This window comes from Aotus nancymaae, unplaced genomic scaffold (genome assembly GCF_030222135.1).
Source record: "Aotus nancymaae isolate 86718 unplaced genomic scaffold, 86718_ANA_hifiasm-v0.15.2.pri h1tg000064l_0, whole genome shotgun sequence".
Taxonomy (NCBI): domain Eukaryota; kingdom Metazoa; phylum Chordata; class Mammalia; order Primates; family Aotidae; genus Aotus; species Aotus nancymaae.
In genome coordinates this window covers 9,333,453-9,359,170 of record NW_026988478.1, presented here as the reverse complement: position 1 = coordinate 9,359,170, position 25,718 = coordinate 9,333,453, and the positions used below count along the sequence as shown (strand labels likewise).

At 34.5% G+C, this 25,718-nt stretch overlaps 1 protein-coding gene across 4 annotated transcripts in view; it reads right to left on the bottom strand.

Moving 5' to 3' along the window:
• DMXL1 (Dmx like 1) overlaps positions 1-25,718 on the bottom strand; it is a 176,627-nt gene that overhangs the window by 56,353 nt on the left and 94,556 nt on the right. For 3 of the 4 annotated variants that reach the window (XM_012448600.3, XM_012448606.2, XM_064366214.1), the window contains exons 26-32: positions 23,839-23,915; positions 21,630-21,757; positions 20,868-21,116; positions 8,911-9,089; positions 4,573-4,706; positions 1,979-2,064; positions 494-695 (exon numbers count right to left, since the gene is read on the bottom strand). In XM_012448600.3, coding sequence (XP_012304023.2) covers positions 494-695; positions 1,979-2,064; positions 4,573-4,706; positions 8,911-9,089; positions 20,868-21,116; positions 21,630-21,757; positions 23,839-23,915 — 1,055 coding nt within the window. The remainder of the gene's footprint in view (positions 1-493; positions 696-1,978; positions 2,065-4,572; positions 4,707-8,910; positions 9,090-20,867; positions 21,117-21,629; positions 21,758-23,838; positions 23,916-25,718) is intronic. The other variant, XM_064366213.1, reaches the window with a different exon arrangement.

Sequence of the window (25,718 nt, the reverse complement as noted above, 5' to 3'; positions counted from 1 at the left end):
TAGCCTACCTACCATTTTAAGAAATAAATTTTATTGGACAATAACTGAATATATTTGTGTACATGTTGTCTATGGTTGCTTTTACTCTACAATGGCAGGGTTGAGTAGTTGTGACAAGAATGTACAGCCCAAAAAGTAAAACTCCTATTTTAAAAACAGTATTCAAGCTGGGTCTGGTGGCTCACGTCTGTAATCCCAGCACTTTGGGAGGCTGAGGCAGGTGAATCACCTGAGGAGTTCAAGATCAGCCTGGCCAACGTGGTGAAACCCTGTCTCTACTAAAAATACAAAAATTAACTAGGTGTGGTGGTGGGTGCCTGTAATCCCAGTTACTCAGGGGGCTGAGGCAGGAGAATTGCTTGAACCTGGGAGGCGGAGTTGCAGTGAGCTGAGACTGTGCTATTGCACTCCAGCCTGGACAACAGAGCAAAATGCCACCTCAAAAAACAAAAACAAACAAAAAAACTCAAACAGTATTCATAAGAAAACCTACTTGAAAGGAGTGTTTGTAGGTTCCAGTAAAGCTTTGTGGCGGAGAATTGCAGGACCTGCAGACAAATTCTCTTCAGAGGTATGACTTGAGATATAATTTTGAGGTGGCCCACCATGGATTTCAAGTCGTCGGAGAAGAACTTGTTCCCAACATTGAAGAGTTTTTAGAACCGCATGACAAAGAGGTGAACTGACAGGAAGCTCTAAAATGGGAACATTGATCCATATTAATCTTATGCAGTAAAATGCCAAATTCAATTTTAAGAAAGGCTGAAATGATAGAGGGGAGAGTGGATACAGGAAAAAAGGAAAAAGAAAAGAAAGACTGAGATGAAATACTAACATACAGTTTGGCAGGGAAAATGTGCAAGGTGAGGTGGGCATAGAAACCCAGTAGATTACCAAAGGTATGCCATAAATCTGTGTAAGTATTTCAACATTACTGCTTCTGACTTTAATATCAGAAGAGAAAATGTATCTGAAGATTATGAAAATATGTGTGGGGAGAAAATTAATTGCTTTAAATCAAGCTTGTCCAACCCATGGGCCACAGGCTGCATGCAGCCCAAGAAAGCTTTGAATGAGGCCCAACACAAATTTATAAACTTTCTTAAAACACGAGATTTTGTTGTGATTTTTCTTTTTAGCTCATCATCTATTATAAGTATGAGTGTATTTTATGTGTGGCCCAAGGCAATTCTTTTTCTTCCCATGTGGCCCAGGGAAGCCAAAAGAATTGGGCACCCCTGCTTTAATTTTTATCAGACTAATTTCCATATGGCACGTAACTCTTTAAGATCTATAGATAATGAAAACAATACATAAAGTTAAAAAAATTAAATAATACTTGCCATGAAACTCAGCACTTTCCAGTTCTGCCCATCCATACCCTTTGAGTCCTGATCCCACTTTCCACTTTTAGCTATTCTTACTACTTATCTCCCTATATCTAAATAACATGCTTAATACTTAATTTTTCAATTTTAGAAATGATCTACTGATTTACTACTATGGCATGATGAGAATAAACTCTTCTCTCTATCATTATGAAAGAGTCTCATAAAAATTTTTGGTTAAATTAGTATTCTTATGTTTACCTTATTATATTACAGAACTACAGTTCATAGCTGAATCACTTAGTTATCATGCCCCTTTCTTTCCTATACAATCTTTTCTTCCTTTGGAGTTAATAATTGCTAGTTTTTGCATTTGCTTAGTTTTCTGTCCATTGTAAAATCCTCAACACTTAGCTAGAATAAAAATAGAGTCTCAATATAGTCAATCACATGACGTTCAGTGTCCTTGATTTCTTGGGTGTTGTCCTCCTCAAGCACCTACCAGTATGACAGATACATTTACAGGTGGTTGGTTTAGTTAAAAGAAATATATCTTCTATAACTAAACATTTTCCCCATTCCAAACAAACAAAACAGAGTAGTAAGTCAAAAGTAATGACACCATTAGTTCATGTTGAGCTATTGATTACCTGCAAGATCGTGACCTGCAAAGGGATAAAAAGTCTTCAAATTGTTGAGCACCAACTGCACCATTGCCAATCGCATCAAGGACCAACTAAAAATAAAGTAATGATGGATCTGTTAATGATTTCTATAGAGATTTAGAAGAGTAAACTACCCTTTGACTCAACAAATTCCACCATTAGGAATCTATCCTGAATACACCCCTCTACAAAAACAAAATAATATATGCATGTAGTTAATCATGTCAGTATTATCTACTATAGCAGCAGTGTAGAAATAACCAAATTATCAATCAGGAGAGTACTCACTGAATAACTATTTTTGATCTATGGAATATTAGAGTAACTATAAGGAATAATAAAGGATCTCTAAGAGTTAATATGGAGTAAGTTTTGGTATGTAGTAATAAATAAAAAGCAAGTTGCAGAATACTACATGTAGTATGTTACCCTCTCTGCAAGAAAGCAGGGGGAATAAGTTTAGATTGATTCATTTGTTTATTTTTGCAAAGAGAAGGATAAACCAGAAGCTAATAAAAGTAGTTAGCTGTAGAGGATGTACAGAAGAAATTGGATAGAGTAAACAGAAGTTTAACTAAGACTTGTGATTTCACATTTTTATAGTTTGATTTAAAAAAATATTTCAGCTTCTCTTTTATTTCAAATGGAACATATTTATTTCTTAAAAGATTAAATTTTTAGTTACTTTTTAATAGTGGTAAAATACAAAAACAAAATTTACCATTTTAGTCATTTTAAAATTTATAGTTCAGGAGCATTAAGTACATTCATATTGTTGGGCAATCGCCACCACCATCCATCTCCAGAACTCTTTTCATCTTGCAAAACTGAAACTCTAAATTCATTCCCCATTCTCCCCCGTCCCCAGCCCTTGACGACCACTATTTTATTTTTAGTCTTTATGCATTTCACTATTCTAAGTACCTCATATAAGTGAAATCACATACTATGTCCCTTTCTGTAACTGATTTATTTCACTTAGCATAATATCAATGTTGTAGCATGTGTTAGAATTTCCTTCCTAATTAAGGCTGAATAATACTCTGTTGAACATACATAGCACATTTTGTTTAGTATTTCATCTGTTAAAACACACTTGATTATTTCTTCCTCTTGGAAGAAATATAATAGTATATTTCTTATATATACTATGTATATATAATAGTATAATAGTATATGAATTATACTATGTATAATTCATATTATACTATGAATAATGCTGCTATGAACATGGAATATATAAATAGCTGTTTCAGGTCCTGTTTTCAATATTTTCGGGTATGTACCCAGAGTGGAAATGCTGGATCACATAGAAATTTTATTTTTAATTTTTTGAGGAACAAGTATACTGTTTTTCATAGTTGATGCACCATTTTACATTCCCACCAAAGGTGCACAAAGATTCCAATTTCTCCTCATCCTTCCCAGCACTATTATTTTGGGTTTTTTTTTTTTGGTAGCCATCCTGACGGGTGTAAGATGATGTCTCATTGGGGAATTGATTAGCATTTTTCTAATGATTAATAATATTGAGCATCTTTTCATATGCTTATTGGCCATTTTCATATCATCTTTGGAGAAATGTCTATTCAAGTCCTTTGTTCATTAAAATTTTTTTGTTTTTTTAGAAATATAGATGGGTTTTGCCATGTTGCCCAGGCTGGTCTTGAACTCCTGGGCTCAAACAATCTGACCACCTCAGCCTCCCAAAATGCTGGGATTATAGGCATAGGCCACTAGGCCCAGCCCTTTGTTCAATTTTTAAATTATTTGTCTTTTTGTTGTTGAGTTGTACAGCTTGACTTTTAAATGTTTTATGTATTCAAAAAAGTAAAATTCATTCAGCAGGGGGAAAACAACTCAATAAACCACGAAGTAAAAATCTCATACTAACTTTTCAATAAAGAATGACTTCATTGTCCCTCATACATTTACTTCTTTTAGAAAATTTATATTTTTTATCACATCATTAACATACCATGTTTTAGTAAAACATATATGTGTTTTAGATGTAAACACATCAACAGAGACAAGATAATATTCTATCATTCACGAATGTAACAACAACACAGTACTGGAGCTAGAGATGAGCATTTAGCACATTTATGATTTTTATGATATACAGAGTACTTTTTATAGATAGTACCTATTGACATCTTATAATACTAGTGTTCTACTGAAAATACTTTACACTTTCTAGAATAAAACAGTAGAACTTGTTTATGTTAGAGTCCAGAATGCAAGACATAATTTGGAGCAAGATTTGTGAGGAATGATAGAAATTATATAGATGGTTCATTCATGGACAACCAAAGGTATGTGAGAAATTATTGTTAAAAAAAGGAATTTGCAAACCACCATGGCATGTGTATACCTATGTAACAATCCTGTATGATCTGCACATGTACCCCAGAACTTAAAATATAATTAAAAAAAAAAAAGGAATTTAACAATTTCAACTAAAGAAATGAGTTATAATGTATTATAAAGTCAACAAGCTATTAATTTCACATGTATTTTCAAAAATATTATTTATATAAACCATAACTTAAAAAAATTTAAAATACAATATTCTGTACCTATATGAATTTGAATTAGAATGCTCCTGGAGATGGAAATCTGATGCTAAAACATCATCGTCATCATCATCATCGCTTTCCAGACTCTCCTCTGAATCATATTCTGCTCTACTTTGAGAAGGCGGTAGAAAAGGCTAAAATAAAGGAATAATGAAATTCATCAGCCAAATATCTAATTTAATACATCCAAACATACAGTCTAATAGTAACAATTCATCCCATTTGCAGATACTTTATTATAAGAAAGTTAAGCAAATATTATCTTACTATCCTATGCCTTTGACATGACTTGACACAATTCCGTTATTTATTCAACAAAAGTTTATTAAGTATCCACTGTGTGGCAAGAATTCTACCTGATTTAAGAATTTTTAAGACAGATACAGTCACCGCTCTCATTTACATTTTACATGCTGGTGGAAAACATAGGCAAATAACAGAAAATTAAATACAAACTGTATTACATGCTATAAAGAAAAGAAATGGAAAATAAGGAGAATTGAGATAAGCTTATTAAGGAAGGCCTTTTTGAAAAGAGAGCTGAAGGATAAGAAGGAACAAGCCATATAACAAGAGGGAAGAAAAGCATTTTAGATGGTAGAAATAGAAAGCAGAGAGTCTTTCAGATGGGAAAGAGTTTGGTTTGAAAAACAGTAGTTTGACTGAATCTACCAAGCAAAAAGATAAAAATTGGGAGAAAGGTTGAAGAGAATAGCAGATGACAGCTCAGACAGGGTCTTGTAGGCCATGGTAAAAGCATATAAGGGAATGCCACTAATATGTTGTATATAAAGGACAGGTATTGGGATTTATATGCTAAGTATATCACTATGATCACTCTCTTATGAGAGAAAAGCGAAACAGCAAGAGTAAAAATGGAGACATCAGTAACTAAAACAGCAATTGCAGCCTGGATGTAGGTGGTTAGTAATGAAGCTAGAGAGAAATAGTAGATTCAAGATATATTTTGAAGAAAGCACTGACAAATTTGCTGATAGATTTGGAGGGCAAGAGAAGGTGAGGAAAAATGAATGATTCCTAGATTTTTTGCTTGTGCAACTATAAGGATAAAGATGTAATTTCATAAAATGGAAAGACTTTGGGTTTGAGAGGGAAGGTTTTGGGAAAAATAGATATAAAATGCCCAAATCATGAAGAAGACTAAAATTCATGGGTCAAATAGAAGAGGAAGGATGAAGAAAGAAGATTATGAAGGAATAAATAATAAGTTTAAGAGAAAAAGCTAGAAGAGGCTGGCATCAAGAGAAAAGTAGAGAGAAGCATTTCAAGGTGGGAATAGTGAAGAATGTTGAATGATGCTAAGAAGACAGATGAGATAATAATTTAAAAGTTTCCATTATATTTGACATGGATATCACCTGAATCTCAACAAGAGCAGTTTCAATGGGAGTAACTAGGCCAGAAAGTTATATGATAAGTATGAAAGGGAAATAAGGCAGTAGAAAGGAAGTGTGTCAATAGTTTTGAAAAGCTGAGGGCAGACACGGTGGCTCATGCTTGTAATCCCAGCACTTTGGGAGGCCGAGGCGGGTGCATCACGAGGTCAAGAGATCGAGACTATCCTGGCCGACATGGTGAAACCCCGTCTCTACTAAAAAAAAAAAATACAAAAATTAGCCGGTCGTGGTGGTGTGCGCCTGTAGTCCCAGCTACTAGGGAGGCTGAGGCAGAAGAATTGCTTGAACCCAGGAGGCAGAGGTTGCAATGAGCCTAGATCACGCCACTGCACTCCAGCCTGGCGCCTGACAACAGAGCAAGACTCTGTCTCCAAAAAAAAAAAAAAGAAAAGAAAAGAAAATTTGAATGTGATTGGGAGTAGAGAAATGGGATAGCAGCCAAAAAAGTTTCGGGATCAAAGCAGGGGTTTGGAATGAGAGATACTAAAGCACATTTCTGTCCTGATATGAAGGATTCAGAGAGGAAGAGAACACAGTGGAGAGTAGAGAAGAAAAGAAAGAATCTCATTCAGAACAGAACTCGAGAAAATGGTCTTGGACAGAAGAACTCTTCCTCCATTATAACAGGAGGGAATAAGACAGGAGCAAATGTAATTGAGCTGTAACTTTATAATGGGATGATGAAAAAGTTTTGTCTTATTCTACTTTTCTCAGTGACTTGTAAGGTGAGGTCATCAATTAAAAGTGAGGATAAGAAAACCTTGGAAGACCAACAAAGAAACACAGCAGCAAGAACAGAACTTCTGGAACAGCTGAGTAAGAGTTTGGTAAGTTCTTTCCCCAAAAAGCAACAATAAAATTGAGCAATGTTGTAGCAAACAACCAATGGTTGACCCATGCATATAACACATAGAGAAGTATTTATTTTTAAAAATCTATGGGATCTGGGTAAAACAGTGAGAACGTGGTCAGGAGCTGTTTCCATCCCACCCTAATCTCTGTGGTGTAGGTGTTCCACCAGGGCCAGCAGGGTAGGCTGTGAAGACTAATAATTCTGATGTCCTGCCAGAGGGGATTGTCTTTAAAATTCTGGACCCAAAGGCATTATCAAAAGTAACAGAGATCTCAGTAGCAAACAATTAGGGAAGGTGACATCTCAACTACTTTGAGGTTGTGATATTGATTGGGCCTAAGGGCAGACCCTAGACATTTAACAATAATATTCAGGAACAAGATAACTAAACAAGGCTTTGCCAACCAACAATCCTATATCCAGCAAAACTCTCCTTCAAAAAATGGAGGTGAAACAAAGATATTCCTAGATAAATGAAGTGCTTAATAAACATTTGTTGAATATATGAACAAATAAATGACTCAAAAAAGGGTAGTGAGGAACCAGGAGACACAAACTCACTTCATTACCCTTAAGCATATAGAATATGAGAAAAATACAAACCACAGCTTAGCAGGCCTGGGAGGCTTGTGTCAGTACAGAGAACAGTTAGATAGCAATTTGTACAAGGAAGGAGAACGTCTGGAAATTGAGAATGTGAGGGATGTGGCTGATGACACAAAAAGTGGAAGATACATATATGGGCAGTCTTTGTTTTGCATAGCATTGCATGACAATAAAACTGACCATGCAAGCAGAAACCACACGGAGCAATAATAACCAATGGGAAAAATTACCAATGTTTTCTGACCTTTAAAAATATTTGTCAAAACACTAAAAATTTTTACTATCAGCTATAAATGTATAGAAAAAAAATTTTTAAATAAACTAATTTTAGCATACTGTAATTAAAATATTAGGAATACAAAGAAATAAAATGCTTTTTACAAAGAAATAAAATGAAGTGTGCATCTCTTCTGTGCCTTAAACAAACTGTAGTATTTCTAAGTTTTTATCAGCTTCCAGCATTCTGTTCTTTGCATTTTCAATGTTGTGAATCCCTTTAATGTGAAGTTTTCCGGCAAGGTCACTATCTCTGAACATCTTCATCTTTTTATTACAACTACCTTCTACATTTATAAGTTCACCTTCACTAAATTTCTCTGGCTGTACATCTAGAGTCTATCAAATGGCAGCATTGTCAACATACACACAGTTGGATATTTTCTCTCTTAACTTCATTTATGTCCAATCTGAATTTCACTTTCAGTATTATCACTTTTTTTACAGATGCACTTTCATCTTAGTTGGCCACTTTCCTCTTTTGATTAAATCCAATTTTGTACACTATCATGTGGGTTTATCACAGGAGATGAAGCAAAACAACTGCATGCTTTGCTACGTATGAATTGAATAACAGGCACTACATGATCAACCACTGAAAGACATTGAAAGAACTGACATGATTGGTTACTGATCAAAAGATGCATATTTACATAGAGATTTCTAGAATGAAGCGCTAGCAGGGAAGTTTATTCTTTACACAATTACTCATATTTAATATACTGTGGTAACAAATTTGAACCATTTTGTTGAGGAAATAATCTTAACTAAACTCTAGAAATAGAAATTTATGCATTTCAGAATAATTAGAGACTGCTGTAGTATAAAAAACATGTATATGGATGATAGCTGACCAGAGCACTTTGCATTCTTAATCACCATCAAATACATTTACATGAGGGTGTTAAGCAAATTCTCTTTTATCTTATAAAAACACAATAAAACAGCAAAGTTATTGTTTAAAATGAAAATGTTATAATTTACCAAAAAACTGCCTTAAAAACTGATATGAAATATGGTCAAAATATTCTAGGGTATATATTTTTGGAACGTAGCCCGATACTAACGAAAATTTTCTAAACCAAGGTGGGAAAACATTTGGAAGCACCAAAAATTACACTTATTTCAGATATTCTCATTTCTATTTGACTATGAAAATATCGATCTAGATAGCATTTTAATTACCTTAGCTATGAAAAAGTCCCAGATACTGAGTTCGGGTGGGATGAACTTTTCTTTAACTGCCAGTGACTCCTGGCTTACTGGTGGTGAGGAAGGGGTCAGTGAGGCAGATTCTCTGCAAGACATTTTTGATGACCTAAAACGTTTGTTCTGTTTTTCTCCTTCTTCAACCAGTGGAGAAACTAACAAAAAGAAAATAAAATGTTATTGAAGTACTATTTTCACTGCATTTATTTCAACCTGTCTTTATATAAGATCTAAGGTTAACTACAAATAAGTATACACAAAAAAAAATAAGATTGAGATTATGAAAGTATAGAGCAGGTAGGAAAATAAGTAGGGAAAGACAAAAATAACTTTTTCTAGCAACCTCTGCTTTTTCCTCAATTTGTCCCTTACTCTCTAAATGCTGACTTATCTGTTGTATGTGAAAGATAAAAGAATATAATATCCCCCCATAAATCAGTCCACAATTTAAATCGGAACATAATAGGAAATTTCCAACATCCTACTTTGCTGTTTTTTTAAGATTATCATGGGATGTCAGCGTTAATTAAAAGCAACAGCTCCCTTCTGAGATTCTTCGATAATCATGTGGCCTTATATTTAAAACTACATTTTTCATTAGAAAATATAAACAAAATTCAGGCACCATAACTATTTAAATTGATTCAAACTTTTGGAAATGGCTCAGAGATGGAATTTTCTAGTCAATGGAATTACAGGGAAGAAAATAATGCAATTTTTACTGTTTTACTTTGTTAATACTCTACAGTTAGATAGTATTTTTTTTAGTATATTACCTCAGAATACTAAAGACATTAGCATTAAAAGAGTTATACAAATCTTTAATCAACCCTGAGTTACAAAATGCAAATCACCAGTAGAGAATCAAGGATTTTGCAGACAAAGGCATGATCTAAAACACAGGCAAACAATTCCACATTAAGGCACACCAATATTCTCATTCAATAGTTCCAATGAGATTTTACTTACCTTCCAAAAGAGTGCAACTACCTGTGCTGTAATACAATTTGGTTTTATTGTTTGAAGCTTCTCAGCTTGCAGACATAGCATGCACATGCATTATAACAAGCTACAATCAAGCTGAGTTTAACATAGTAATTTGGTTATTTCAGAAAAAAGGAAAGATGAATAAAATATTAGTATTCTAAGAGATTATAGGGCCGGGCAAGCTGGCTCACGCCTATAATCCCAGCACTTTGGGAGGCTTGGGAGGCCAAGGCAGGCAGATCACCTGAGGTCGGGTGTTCGAGACCAGCCTGACCAACATGGAGAAACCCCTGTCTCTACTAAAAATACAAAATTAGCCAGGTGTGGTGGCACATGCCTGTAATCCCAGCTACTCGGGAGGCTGAGGCAGGAGGATCGCTTGAACTCGGGAGGCGGAGATTGCGGTGAGTCAAGATCACACCACCACACTCAGCCTGGGCAACAAGAGCAAAACTCTGTCTCAAAAAAAAAAAAAATTACTAAAATGTGGCATGATTATGATTATTACTTAATCTTTCAAATGATTTTAAAAGGAACTGTCAGATTAAATGTGTAAATTTTTTTCTTTGTTCTTACTAAATTTGATAACCAACAATCAAGTTTGCAGTATTATTGTTGCATACATTAACATACATTCTAAAACTTAAACAGTTTACTAACTTCTCATCAAGGGAAAAGTGAGGACTATAGAGGTATTTTTTTTTAACTTTCAAAAACTTAATGCTAAGTTTTAAAACAAATTTATCAATTTATCATTTGGCTTTAACTTTACTATTTTGTCTTTTTTAAGAGATGGAGGTCTCCTTATGTTGCCTAGGCTGGATTTAATCCCTGGACTCAAGGGATCCCCACACCTCAGACTCTTGAGTGGCTGGGAGTAGGCTTGTGCCACTTCACCTGGTTGTTTTTGTTTTTATGTTATTAAAAAGCATGTGAACCAAGAAGTACAGAGAATCTCTGAAAAAAATAAAACTTACGATAAATTAATAGATTTTTGCCAAGATTAGCCGGTCATAAAAATAGTTTTCTTTTTCCCTTTACTCACTCACTGGTAGATAAAAGATAGTTTTAAAAGTAAAACATAAGAGAGTTTTTAAAGACAGAAAACATTTGAAACTACAATCTGTGAATCCAGACACATGACATGAAAATAAGAAATTAACCACACTAGGAGGAAATGTTTAAAATATACAGACTCAACACCAGGAAGTATAAAACCACTTATTAAAACACTTTTTATGAAGCAGGACCAAAGGAAAAAAAATGGCAATTAGTTTTACAGTAATGAATGTGTATTAATTTAGATGCTATAACTAAAAGGACCTTAGTGATACCTCCCAGCAAACAAGAAATGACCCATGACTTGTCAATAGGGTAGCTGCTCCCTCTTCTTTTTCCTCCAATTGTAGGAATACTTAAGGCAATTTTATGCTTAAATCTTGTTAGGTCAGATTGGTTGTGAAACTTAGGGGCACCAATACAAACTATAGCTGCTGGGTGTTCAGCTAGTTGTTTCTGAACATGCTAATAATGGAATATCAAGAATGCTTGCCGCGCGCAGTGGCTCACGCCTGTAATCCCAGCACTTTGGGAGGCCGAGGCAGGTGGATCAGGAGGTCAAGAGATCAAGACCATCCTGGTCAACACGGTGAAACCCCGTCTCTACTAAAAATACAAAAATTAGCTGGGCACGGTGGCGCGTGCCTGCAATCCCAGCTACTCAGGAGGCTGAGGCAGGAGAATTGCCTGAACCCAGGAGGCGGAGGTTGCAGTGAGCCGAGATCGCGCCATTGCACTCCAGCCTGGGTAACAAGAGCGAAACTCTGTCTCAAAAAAAAAAATAAATAAATAAAGAATGCTTGCCACTCCTTGGGTGAAAACTAACTCTACCATTCTATTATTAAGGGAAAAATAGCTACTTTATTAGTAATAGAAAAAAATTAGTATTAAAGAGAAATGAAGAGCAACTTGAATATAGAGTTTATGAATTTTAAGAGATATAAGGAGGCTAGAAAGTGGCTGAAGAAAAACTAAGGCATTCACAGGAAAAACAGAATCATGTCCTGACATAAATTTCATAAATAAGTTTCAGCTGCTTTCACAGGAAATACTTTTTAAAACAAAGCTTCCATGTCAAGATAGTAGACTGTAGAGACAAATATACCTTCCTTCCCTTAAGAATCCTTTCCTCACCCTAAGAACATTCTGCACTGTGTTTTTTTTTAGAATTATAAAATTAACTCCCCAAGGAACCCAAAACAAAAATGGAGAAATGGTTAACAGGCTACACATAGGGAATAGGAAGAGCAGAGGAATAAGACAACATTCCTTCCTATAAATTCTTCTGTACTACTAGACTTGTTACCACACGCATATATTGCTGTGATTAAAACTACAGCATAAGGGGAAGGCTATTAAGTTAATATTTATTTTTCAGTTTATCATTGAAAATCAGTACAATGAAATTAATATTCTGAATCTAGATTTAAACGCCATTACTTTAAAAACTGAACTTAAGAGTTCAAGACCAGCTCGGGCAACATGGTGAAACCTCGTCTCTACAAAAAATACAAAAATTAGCTGGGCATGGTGGTGCACCCCTGTAGCCCCAGCTACTTGGGAGGATCACTTAAGCCCAGGAGGCAGAAGTTGCAGTGAGCTGAGATCACACCACTGCACTCCAGCCTGGGCAACAGAACCAGACCCTATCTCAAAAACAAAACAAAACAAAACAAAACAAAACAAAACAAAACAAACAACAAAAAAACTGAACCTAAAGTAATCTGCAGGTCTCATTCTCTACTTCTCCATGTAAGGCACTCACATCTATAGAGTTATTATGAGTTTGCCAGAGTGAACATGAAGCTTCAGGAGGCACATTAGTCTGAACCTTCAAACTGAGCCCCCAAAATTTCAGGGAAGGAGATAAATCATTTAACTAATGGTTTAAAACATTTTATGTTGAAAGGAACACAGCTATGGAAAAGATAAAAGTCATGTAAGTTTAAGATAAAATAGATTTTAAATTTATTTCTTGCTTTCAGCAAGGCAATTCAGTCTAAGTCCTCAGTCTTCTAAGAGGTATATATTCATCTTCCTTTATCTTCATGTAAAAAATGTGAGAACTACAAATGTATGTGAACATTAATTATGAAACAAATCCTTAAAATTAAATGTAGAACATGATTTTCCAAGTAAACTTCAAAAGATTCCAAAAATAAAAGGATTAAATAAGCAATTAATTGAAGGAACTTCTTAATCCCCAAAGAATAAGATTAGTGATTTTAAAAAAGTCTGGCCAGGTACAGAGGATCATGCCTGTAATCCCAGCACTTTGGGAGGCTGAGGCAGGCAGATCACTTGGGTCCAGGAGTTTGAGACCACCCTGGCCAAAATGGCAAAACCCTGTCTCTACCAATAATACAAAAATTAGCCAGGTGTGGTGATGTGCATGTATAGCTCCAGCTGCTTGGGAGGCTGGGCACAAGAATCACTTAAACCTGGGAAGTGGAAGTTGCAGTGAGCCAAGATCACACCAGTGCACTCTAGCCTCGGTGACAGAGTAACTCTGTCTCAAAAAAAAAAAAAAAAAAAAAAGTCTGGAAGATGATACTATCCAGCTTTTAGAACGACTGACCCTTAAAGTCTTCCTAGGATCATTACCATGCATAGTATCTTGAACATGGCTCCACAAATATCTATAAAAATGAAATGATAAATATCTTAATAGAAAGTGGTGATGTCTCCAGGCCACAGAGCAAGGCAGTCTCCAAGGTAGTTGGTGTACAAAATGAACTACTGGAATATGGAAGGAAAGTACTACAACTTCTAGATTTATTTTTTGATAAATAGGAGGAAAGGGCAGAAGGAGAAGGGAAGAAGGTAGAGAAGAAGAAGAAAGGGATGGGAAGAAGTAGAGGCAAGGAAAAGGAGAAGGGACAAGAAGAAAGGAGGGGGGCAGGGGGAGAGGAAAGCAGAGGAAAGAAGGGGAAGAAGAACAGTAGTAAGGAGAAGAAACAACGTTGTCCATGTTTAACATCTGGATCGATAGTAGTAGACATAAATATATATATATTGAGAATTTGGTCAACCATGTTTTATGGATAAGGTAACGTATTCAAAAGCCTGAAGATCACTGCCCTAGAGTAGTACTTACTTTTCAATCACCCTGAATGCCACAACATGATTCTGTATATAAGATTTTGACTCAAACTCAAGAAACTTATTGAAAACATGGAGTATACACACACAATGGGATATTATTCAGCCTTAAAAAGGAAGGAAATTCTGTCGCAAGCTACAACATGAACATTATACTAGGTGAAATAAGCTAGTCACAAGAAGACAAAGCACTATATAATCCCACTTATATGAGGTATATAACTACTTAAATTAGGTATATAAAGTTATCAAATTCCTAGAAACAGTAAAATGGTGATTACCAGGGACTGCATGAAGTGGGGGAATTGTTTAATGGGTATAGTTTCAGATCTGCAAGATGAAAAAATTCTAGAGATCTGTTTCACAACACAAGAGACTTACTACTAAACTATATAATTAAAAATAGTTCACTTGGTAAATTTTATGCCATGTGTTTTTTGTCATAATTTAAAAAATTAGAATGGAGAAAATATATTCAGGCCATTTTGCTGGAGGAATTAGGACTGCCAGAAATATTAGAAAACTGGGTTGAAGAGAGAGACCGCATGATTGGTCTCAGTAAGGTACACAGAAATACTGAATGAGGCAGGGCATGGTGGCTCACACCTGCAATCCCAGCACTCTGGGAGGTCGAGGTGGGAAGATTAGTTGAGACTGAGTCCAAGACCAGCATGGGCATAGTGAGACCCTGTCTCTACAAAAATAAAACTTAAAAAATTAAGTAGGCTAACAATGGTGGCCTGCATCTGTAGTCCCAGCTACTTGGGGGACTGAGGTGGAAGGATCACTTGAGCCCAGGATGCCAAGGCTGCAACGAGCTGTGATCAAACCACTGCACTTTCCAGCCTGGGAGACAGAGCAAGACCCTGTCTCAAAAAAAAAAAAGAAGGAAATATTGAATGAGGGAGTCCAGATAAATGAATGTTGCATTTATCATAAGGTTAGTTTCTTCTTTTGTCATCAGGCTTTACCATTGAAATAAAAGAATAATTACATGTAAAAATTTAGACATATACATATCTTGGAGTTTCTTTTATCTTCTATGCTTTCTCTACTCTTACATAAAAATTTGCCTTCCTGAGTCATTTATAAAATGAATGAATAGAATGCTTTTTAAACTTTAAATTAAAATTTATATTATATGGTCTTCAACAAAAAGTCTAACAAAAAATGTACTCCTGGCCAGGCATGGTGGCTCACACTTGTAATCCCAGCACTTAAGGAGGCCCAGGCAGGCGGATCACTTGAGGTCAGGAGTTTGAGACCAGCCTGGCCCGTCTCTACCAAAAAATACAAAAATTAGCCAGGTGTGGTGGCGCACGCCTGTGATCCCAGCTACTTGGGAGGCTGAGGTGGGAGAATCGCTTGAACCCGAGAGGCAGAGCTGCAATGAGCTGAGATTACACCACTGCACTCCAGCTTGGGCGACAAGGAGACTCTGTCTTGAAAAGCAAGGGAAGGGGAAGGGAAGGGAGGGGAGAAGACAGTATTCACTTCCACAGAATTAGTAATTTTGAAGTTCAGCAGCCTTTTAAAAGTTCCTTATAATAAACTACCAGTTAAGTGTTTGGCATATTCAATTATATTTTAAATCACCTATTTTGTTTTATATTTTCATATGCTCAAGTCTTAGCTTTTCTGGTCAAGATATTTTGCTGTTTTTCATATTTTGCTAAAGGAATGATAGCAATGACGTGATAATCATTGAATACTGAATACAGAACTTTTATTTTTATACAAGTTTTATCAGAAAAAGCAAAACATGGATTTTCTGATCTATATTTAGCATAATAAATTGGAAATATACTTTATGTCTAGAATATCATAGCAGTATCATAGTAAAAAATATACAACATGCTTACCACTAATAAAATATTCATTTTATATTTCCATTCCTCAACTTGGAGACATAAAAAAATCATTACTATAAATTTATTACTATAAAGAGAAAATTCACAGTTCTTATAACTGCAAGTATCACAAAACACAATAAAAATTCTTAAAAACACTCTGTTTTGTTTATAATATAGAACAAAAAGCAAAAGTATGGATTTCTAACTGTTAGCAGAAAAAGTAATTTTTTGGAAATTGCTATTGCTTAGCTGATTCTCTTGAACTCCTGACCTCAGGTGATCCACCCGCCTTGGCCTCCAAAGTGCTTGGATTACAGGTGTGAGCCACCACGTCTGGCCAGCTGATTCTCTATGTTAAAAATTAACCATAATAACAAAATAATTCAGAGCTCCATAAACATATAACTGCACTACAGTTTCAGTGAATTAGAAAAATCAAATTCTTCATTAATATATAATGTGGAATTCACAAAAACCTAAATCTGATTAAAAATCAATTTATATACATGAACATTTTGGTTAAGAATTTTGACCTGCTAGACTACAGTCTAATAAAAATCTATCATTTTCTTAAGTTGTGAAGCTTAAGTTATCTTTAAATATTGTTACTATAAGGATATAATAAGTATATAATAGATATGTAGAAAGAAATAAAATCTAGTTCATGAGGCCATCATGGCAAAGAAAATTTAAATCCAAATTTATATCAATACAAGGAAAACAAATGATGACTTTCAAATTCCTCTCACAATACAGCACCTAAATCTACAGAACACTTTTCAGAAACCATTTTTAAGGGGTCTAAACATGTATTTCATCTTCAACATACAATGCTTTGACACTGATTTGAATAGTCAGGAAAATGAAATATACTAGATTCGTCAGCTTTCATTGGTCAAATTTAAAAGATAAAAAATTTTTAAATATACATTAATTTTGACTGGATTCAAGTCAACTTTTCTAAAATACATTGTTTTATTCCCTTGGTCAACAATGCATATTGAACATTACTTAATGCAATTAGACTTTTGGGACATCATGATTGTGATTAGCAGTAATCCAAACACACAGGATTGCTTTCCTACAACCTAAAATTTATCAGGTTGCTGTCCTGCCTCAGTTGGTATGTTTTCAGGGCACCATAATAATGCCTTCAAAAAACTGAGATTTCAGAACTTTACTTCATATTGAAAGCCAATGCTGCTAGCAGTTCTTTGTCCTCATTGACTTTCTGTTGTGAGATTTTTCTCTCTCTAGTTTTCAGTGAATCTCTACCGCACAGGACCACTGCTTCTAGTTACCATTAATTGCCTTCACTTCTTTCCCTTTCTCTTTCTACATGCTCCTTTTTTTCTTTTTTTCAGACAGAATCTCGCTCTGTCACCCAGGCTTAAGTGCAGTGGTGTGATCTCGGTTCACTGCAACCTCCACCTCCAGGGTTCAAGCAATTCTTCCTGTCTCAGCCTCCTGAGTAGCTGGAACTACAGGTGCACCACCATGCCTGGCTAATTTTTGTAGAGACAAGGTCTCACCATATTGGCCAGGCTGGTCTCAAATTCCTGACTGACCTCAGGTCATCCGCCCACTTCAGCCTCCCAAAATGCTTTGGATGACAGGTATGAGCCACCACGCCCAGCCTTCCTGCTCCTTTTAAAATTAGATCAGCTTTGGAACCAGCAGGCCTTTAGTTTCATCATTCAGTGAATATATTCCTTTTGTTCTGGTTAGCAAATGGACAAATCGTATCATTCATGTTTTCTGTAAGTACTCCTTCAATTACTTCCATGATTGTATTTAGAATACTTTCTGGGTACTCAAGGACAGATGAGTACCATATAACCTGGATGTGACTACATCCAGCCCTACCACTAAGTGAATAGTTTATTTTAAGTATCCTTATTATTGCTTTGAGATTAGATATATAGATGCAGATAATTTCAGGTCACTTTATTTTTGATTTGGGGTTGAATAAGTGGTAGGATAGAGCTTATGATGGCACCTGTGATGGTCCCCAAAAATTATTTATGTAATGGTATTTTTGCCTACAACCAACAACTAGAGTGGTTAATAAGGTTGGTGCAAAAGTAATTGTGGTTTTTGCCATTCCTTTTACACCAACCTTATACAAAGATCAACCTGAACTTTCAGTAAGGTTATTTACATATATCTGTGCTCAGAAGAAATGGATGGAATTGAGAGACCTGATGGCTGCTTAGTAAGAATGTATTTTTCATTTTCTTTTTTATGTATATCTGAACCTTCCTTAGCAAGAATTTATCCCTTTTTAACATTTTACATCAACAAAATCAGAGTCTCAACAAATCAATTTTTCTCAGAGCGTATTAAAAACATGGTCAAAATTAATTTACCAATTTTTAATTTAAACTCAACAGAGCTAAGGATCTTACTTCCCTTAGACTTTGAAAGTTTTTCTTTAATGGAATTCAGGTATCTTAAGCATAAATGTAGTCCAAGACAAATCTCGTGAAATTCTTAAAAAAAAAAATCTATACAAAAAGCACAATAAACAACTTTTTAGAAAACAGAAATGTTACAAAAATTAAAATACTTAATATTTTAATAAGCAAAGTTAAATTTGGCAAATAAGGTAGATTTGCTTATGAAATCTGAAGTGCATAAGAAGAAAAGATAGAAGGAAATAAGTTTAATTTAGGGCAAATGACAGGGACCAGAGAGATAAAACAGCCATCAAATTAGTAAGCAGAGTGTGATAGGTGGATGAGTACTAGGCAGGATGGTATCAGGTCTCTGGAGAAGTCATATTAGCATTCTGCATTTTCAGTATTTTATAACAGCAAAAACTGAATTAGCCCCTAGATTTGTTCAAGGAAGCTAAGGGCCATGGCAGGGAAGATTATAAATTATCCCTCTGATGCCATTTACACTATTTCATAACTACAATTTGTGGCTAGGTCAAATGAGAGACCCACAGTGAACTCCATGCCCCAAAATATTAAATTTAGTTGTTTCTAAAATGAAATTCCTTTAACAAGGATGGCAAATATTTTATTCCAAATAGAGCAATAATAAATTGCTTCTACTTGTAAAGCAGGAGTTGGCAAATTGCAGCCCAACAAATAAATAATGTTTTATTAGAACACAGCTACACTCATCTGTTTAAAAATGGTCTATGGCTGCTTTTGTGCTACAAGGGCAGAACTAAATAGTTGTGAGATACCGAATGAACTGCAAAACCTAAATTATATATTTAGTTTTTTTTTTATTTTTTACAGAAAAAGCTGGTTGAACTCTGCTTTAAGTTATAAACTGGATTTGCTTCATGGTAAGTATTATACATAAAGGAATCCCTGCCTGTTTTTTCTTGGTTGAAGAGAGTAAGAGACCCAGACTAGAAAGTCTGAGAATCCTAGGTAATTGAAGAAACAATTTCAATTAAGGAGAGGAAGTAGAAGCTAGGCTATCATGATTTTTTGCTATATAGTCATGCAGGGCCACAGCTTAGTGGAAACTGCTTTTGAAAAGTATAATATATGCCAGCATTGCCTAAAATAACTTTTTAATATTTTAACTAGAGAATAACTTTTCTAACTTCCTTTTAATACAGCTTCATTCAGAGAATATTCATCAATCATGGTATAGATCTTGGCAATAATTTTCTCCTCAATAATGAAGCCAAATTCAAGTTTTTCTTATTCTCTCATGTCCCTCACCAACTGCCTGACCTCCCAACACATATATATCCAAGCCCACATATACCTATATGTTCAAGTGTAGGTTCAGTGTAAATGTCAGGGAAGAAGTAAGTGAAAATTCATAAGGAGATGAATAATCTTGCTGAGCTTCTCTCTTAAATGTATGCAAAGGGTTTTTCTTTTCTTTTTTTTTTTTTGGAAAAACATTTAACATTTTCAATTTATTCAACATCAGTATAAAATGAAATAAGTTTTCAGGTACTATATATTAAAAATAAACATTCTCCTTATGTCCTCCAAAATTGGAAAACCAAGATTATCACACGTGGACTAACACATTAAAAAAATACAGTTTTAACATTAGAAAGTTTTTAAAAGGGGATATAATTGTTTAAAATGTTTACTTTTCATGGTATTACGAACACTTAGAAATCCAAAAACTCTAACAGCCAGAATCATAATATGCAAATCATAAAGCAGCCTAATTTGAAATGTTTTTCTAGTCATTTCAAGCCATAGTCTGATTTTCTATGATTAGCATTGACAGTGTTTTATTTTTACACATTTTAAAATGTTAAAGTCTAAGGGACATAAAAATATAAAAAACAAAGAATTTAAAAGTAGAACAAAATACCAGAGACAGTTTTCTAACTGCTAATCATTGTTTTAAATCAAAAATATGGCTTGATCAAAGGAAACTTCTCAGTTTTCTATAAATGCCAAACAAAATAAAACTGGCTCACTGTATCCCAACCCCTCAAAACAACATAAAGCAAGCTGAATGATAAAAGCCTATTTCTAAAGCTCATATCTTGCCTGCAAGACTGGGAGGGCTATGAGAACTGATGGCTGAAAGAGCTTTGGAAAAGCCCACACATTCCATGGAGAATACCACTACCTGGTGGGGACTAGGCATAGCAAAGTGCCTTCCTGCCAAAGAAAGAAGAAATAATCTGTATTTGGGATAGAACAAAAACCAATATTACAGTGTGTTTCAAAACAAATGAAAGTTTCAATTGTAAAATATTTAACAAATTTACATAAGATCATTCTAATTACTGGTACAGGAATATTTTAGATTAAAAACTGCACCAGAAACTTTAATATTACATTTTCACTGTATAACTATTTGTTCGTGCTTTTCACAAATGGTCTGTAACAAGAACTTTCTATAACTAAATTAAAATGTAATTATGTTTGAGAAAGTTATCACTCAGATAAATAAAACTTCAGTCTTAAAAAAAAGCTTAAAACTCACCAGATAAAGCTTTTGAATGCGTCCGTTCTTTGCTAGGAACATTTGCACCTCCACCAAATACAGCAGACCACATTTTTTCATTTAGAGGATGGGCCACAATCCGAAATAGTTCATTACTTGAATGTGTGGCCAGGCCATGGATGAAGAGACTAAGATACACTGCTGTGAGAATTTCGCAGAGTAAGACTGTAAGTCCTGACTGGGCTTCCTCGCCAGAAGAATTCAAAAGTCGAATTAGACAAGTTATTCCTAGAACAAACAAACATAGCTGCCACTGACTATAAATTTTTTAAATTAAAAATTAACTATATTTTTCTGATTTTAGCAAAAAAGGTATTGCATCAGGATTTAATACTGTATTTTCTTCCCTAGATTCATAGACTAGTAGCAGTTATTACAGTTAATGCACAAATGAGCTATTTGAGAGAAACATTAAAAATCTGTAACATTAAATATTAAAATCTCTAATGACTAAAATCTCAGATGAAATTTCATTGATGTGTTTTTCTAGTATGACAAAAGTAAAATGATTTTAAAAATTGTATTACAAAACATTTGAGTTACATTAAGATAATGATCAAGGAAATACCAACGTTAAGTAACTGCATAATTCAGAATGAGTGGTGAATATTGAACTGGTATCAACTCTAACAATATTTAAAAATCATTATCATGTGTCAAAACTAAAATCGTCTTTCAACTTATCTAAGATTATAAATAAGACTAAGAAAAAACTGATCTATACATGAAAATTATTTATACCTGGCCATTGAGCTGGTGATGTATTGGGAGTTATTGCTTCATCTAAGCTTCCTGTTTTCAAAGACTGTCGATGAGGAAGCAGTACTGTCTGATATACCATTCCAGTAAACTGATTTGTGTGAAATGAACTGAGAGAAGAAAACAATATTTAAATCTATGATAAATTTCATATATAATATTTTCATGTTTCAGATACAATATCAAGAGTACAAATTTCTGTCTATTAATTATACTGCTAGTACATCTAAGTAGTATACCGTACAGTCTAGTGCTATTTGAAAACAAAGTATCCTTTAAGTGTAAATATACACATTTTCTAAATTAAAACACATTTGACAGGTTTTAAGAGACAGGTTAAGTACAAATGAGAAAACTAAATTGCTATGTACAAGTAGCAAGCTTACATATTGGACTTAAAAACATAGTTATCTGGTTGAAAATAAAGTAAGTTTAGGCTCACTTTTATAGAGAATGGCTAGCCTACCCCTACACATCAGGCACTGTAGCAGATACTAGGCATTCAAGGAAAAACAATGTTTCTGCCCCCATTAAATTTACTCTAGTGGGGGAACAAAATACAAATAATATTATCATACTACTCTTAAAGATGAAACATATGCATGTGATGCTATCACGGCAAAATAGAGGAGTATTTCACACAATTTGGGAATTTAGGATAAGCTTCCCCAAGTAAAAGATGCAAAGCTAAGTCTAATAGATGAATAAACAAAATAACTTGCTGCTTGACATAAACTATGAAATAATTCTGACAGAAAATGGTATAAAGAATTATGAATTATAGGAATTAGAAATTCCTACATCATACATAAAGTACATGAATATAATACTTAAACATAGCACATTTATTGGTATAAATGTGTTATGATTAGGAAATCTCATTGGTTATAACATTTTGACGCATTTGTAGTTTCTCTTGCTTTACTTTCCAACTTCAAGATAGCAGAATAACAACAAAAAAACTCCCTCATTCCTTTGGAAATCATAGGAAAGATAAAAATAAGTTAATGAAAATAAAGCCTAAATAATAAGAAAGTGAATTCTTGAAGGATCAGCGTTAAAGAAATCAAGTTGAAGCTACCTTGGGAAATATACAACCAGAGTGGTAAGTAAGGCTACCCATAGAAAATTCAAATACATAAAATGGACAGACAACCAAAAATTAACAAGGAAGGCTGACACCATGTAAGAAATAACAAACTCAACAAAAGATCTTCACCTGAGAAAGCCAACTTACCACTAAGTTAAAGTACTTCAAACTCACAAAAAAATTTTTTTAATCAAGAAATGTTACAAAAATAGAAGCAACTATTAAATTTAACAAGAGATCTTAAAAATGAAAAAACAGAATTTCTAAAATATAAATTCTGGCTAAATAGGACATTGCTGAATAATGAATCCATATTTGGAAAATGAAGCTAGAATTTCTCTTGAAATGAAACAAAATGAGACAAAGAAAAGGAACATAGGAGGGGAAAGTTAAAAGAACATTGAGAAATGACCCAGAAGTTGCAATACCTGTTTAATAGGAAAGAGAAGAGAGATGAGACAATATTTGAAGAAACAGAGTATTTCAAAGAACTAAAGACAGATACAGAAAGACCCCAGAGGGTAAAAACTATTTTTTTAAAGTCTAGATAAATTACAGTAAAACTTTATAACATAAAGAGAAATATCATATACATCAATTCTTCCGCAAAATTTTTCTCAATTTCAAGTCAATTACTCCCTCCCCTGTGTTCCCTGAACCTTTTACTATCTACCATCTTATTGTAGTTATCATTCTGGTACTATGCCATATTACATACATATCATTTATCAGCTCACATGTTTGTCTCTAACTAGACTGATCCTAAAAAATAGACCTTATATTATTACTTGCGTTAAAATTCTCAGTGCCAATCACAGTATCTGACATAAGGCAGTGATCAGTAATAGGCTGCTAAATAAGTTATATGAATTTTATTTGAAATTCATTTGCCACAAAAATTTCAAAGATGAAATTTATTTGAGATTCATTTGCCATAAAAATTTCAAAGATGAACAGAAAGTACTAAAAAAACCCTCAGATGTACGTTTTTTGCATTACTTGAAATAGACTGTTATAGATAGTTCTAAACCACTAACATACAAAATATGAAACCTCACTGCTTACTGTAAGCATTCTTAAATTTCATAAAAAGATAATTACCTGTAGTTATGACTACCACAAAGGCACTGATAAATACAAGCAGAAAGTGAGGCTGCTAAAGTATGCATTACATATACCTGGAAAACAAAAACAAAATTACTTTAAGCATAACTTTTCTAAAGTATACATTTTTTTCAAGACCTAATATAATCAGCATTTTTTTAAAAATGAAAAAATTTTTCATTCTTTGCCTTCATAAACTATTTCCTTTTTTTCTATAACACTCATTTTTATCTACATAAGTCTCACTACAGAAAATTTAAAGAAAACACACTGAAGCCTTTAGCAGAAATTATAAAACACACATCTGCTACCTAATTTCTTTTTCTAGAGCAATGAAGAACAGATGTCAGCTCTCCAGTAGAGCATGAACCATGTATTAAAGTAAGCCCTCCAACTCTCAATCTGCTTTTTCCTCAACCAAAATGTGAAGAGACACTGCGTGATAACAGACAGTTCACCAATGGACAGGTCACTAAAGAATATACTACCAGGTATTCTAGTTACCTTAGGAAATAATTTGAAGAGACTGAAACTAGAGAAAAGAGAAACGTTATAAGGTATGAAAGGCAGTAACCAAAAGGCAGTGGAGTCAGGCATTTGTTTTAAGGAAGAGAAGACCCTAAACATGGCATGGCAACAGCAGTAACATTAGGTAGAACTGAGGATGAAGGAGAAGCTTCAGCTCGGTAAGAAAGTCAAACTAGACTAGAATATTAAAAGACCAGGTTCCTCATCTGATTGTGAAGTATGCCAGTCTTTTTGCAGATAAAAATGGAGAATGACAGGTCAAATCTAATTGCTAATTTTTCCTTCAAATGTCAGTAAAACATGGTATGAATTAAAAGATATTATATAATTGAAGATGATAAAAACTATGTGTGGGAGCTTGCAAAAATGACCACAATATTTTACAGCTTCTGCAAAAGAGAGCTGTACCTTCTTCTCCACTCACTAAATCTAAGCTGGCCTTGACTTGTTTGACCAAGAGGAAACAACAGAAATGAAGTGTGAGTTTTGAATCTACATCTCAAAAAGCCTTGCAAATTCTATTCTTACTGTTGTTGAACCCCTGACGCCACCATGTGAAAAAAATCTAGTTGTGACTGGGCCAAGGGGTGCACAGACATTTGATTAAACATTATTCTAGGTGTCTGTGAGATGCTTTCAGATGAGATAAACATTTGAATCAGTAGACTGATTAAGCAGATTGTGGTCTGTTATGTGAGTAGGCTCAATTGGCAAGATGTAAATAGAACAAAAAAGGCTGAGTAACTCCTGTCTAACTGCACTGAGCTGAGGCATTGCTTTTCTTATCTTCAAACTTGAACTAAAACATCAGCTCTTTTGGGGTCTTCAGCCTGTTGACTTTCTGACCTGAACTTAAACCATAGCTCTCCTGGTTCTCAGGCCTGATTTGGGCTAGAACTACACCACATCAGCTCTTCTGGGTCTCCAACTTGCCAACTGCAGATCTTGGAACTTTTCAGCCTCCAAAACCACATAAGCCAATTCTTTGTAATAAATCTCTCTCTCCTTACACATCCTATTTTCTGTTTCTTGAAGAACCCAGACAAATATATTAGGCTTGCCTGCTGGAGATGAGATACCTATGACCCAGATTCTCCTGTCAGTACTGTCAGCATATGCCAACCACCAGAAATGTAAATGATGCCATCCTAGATCATCTAGAACCCAGTTAACCCACCAGTTGACCAAAGATGAATGACAGAGTCCAGACATTAGTACAGCTGGCCCAAACCAAAGAACTAATGAACCAACCCACAGAATCATGAGCAAAATAAACGATGGCTTTTTAAGCCACTAATGTTTCAGGACAGTTCTTAAGCAGCAAAAGCTAACTGATACACCACAGGTAT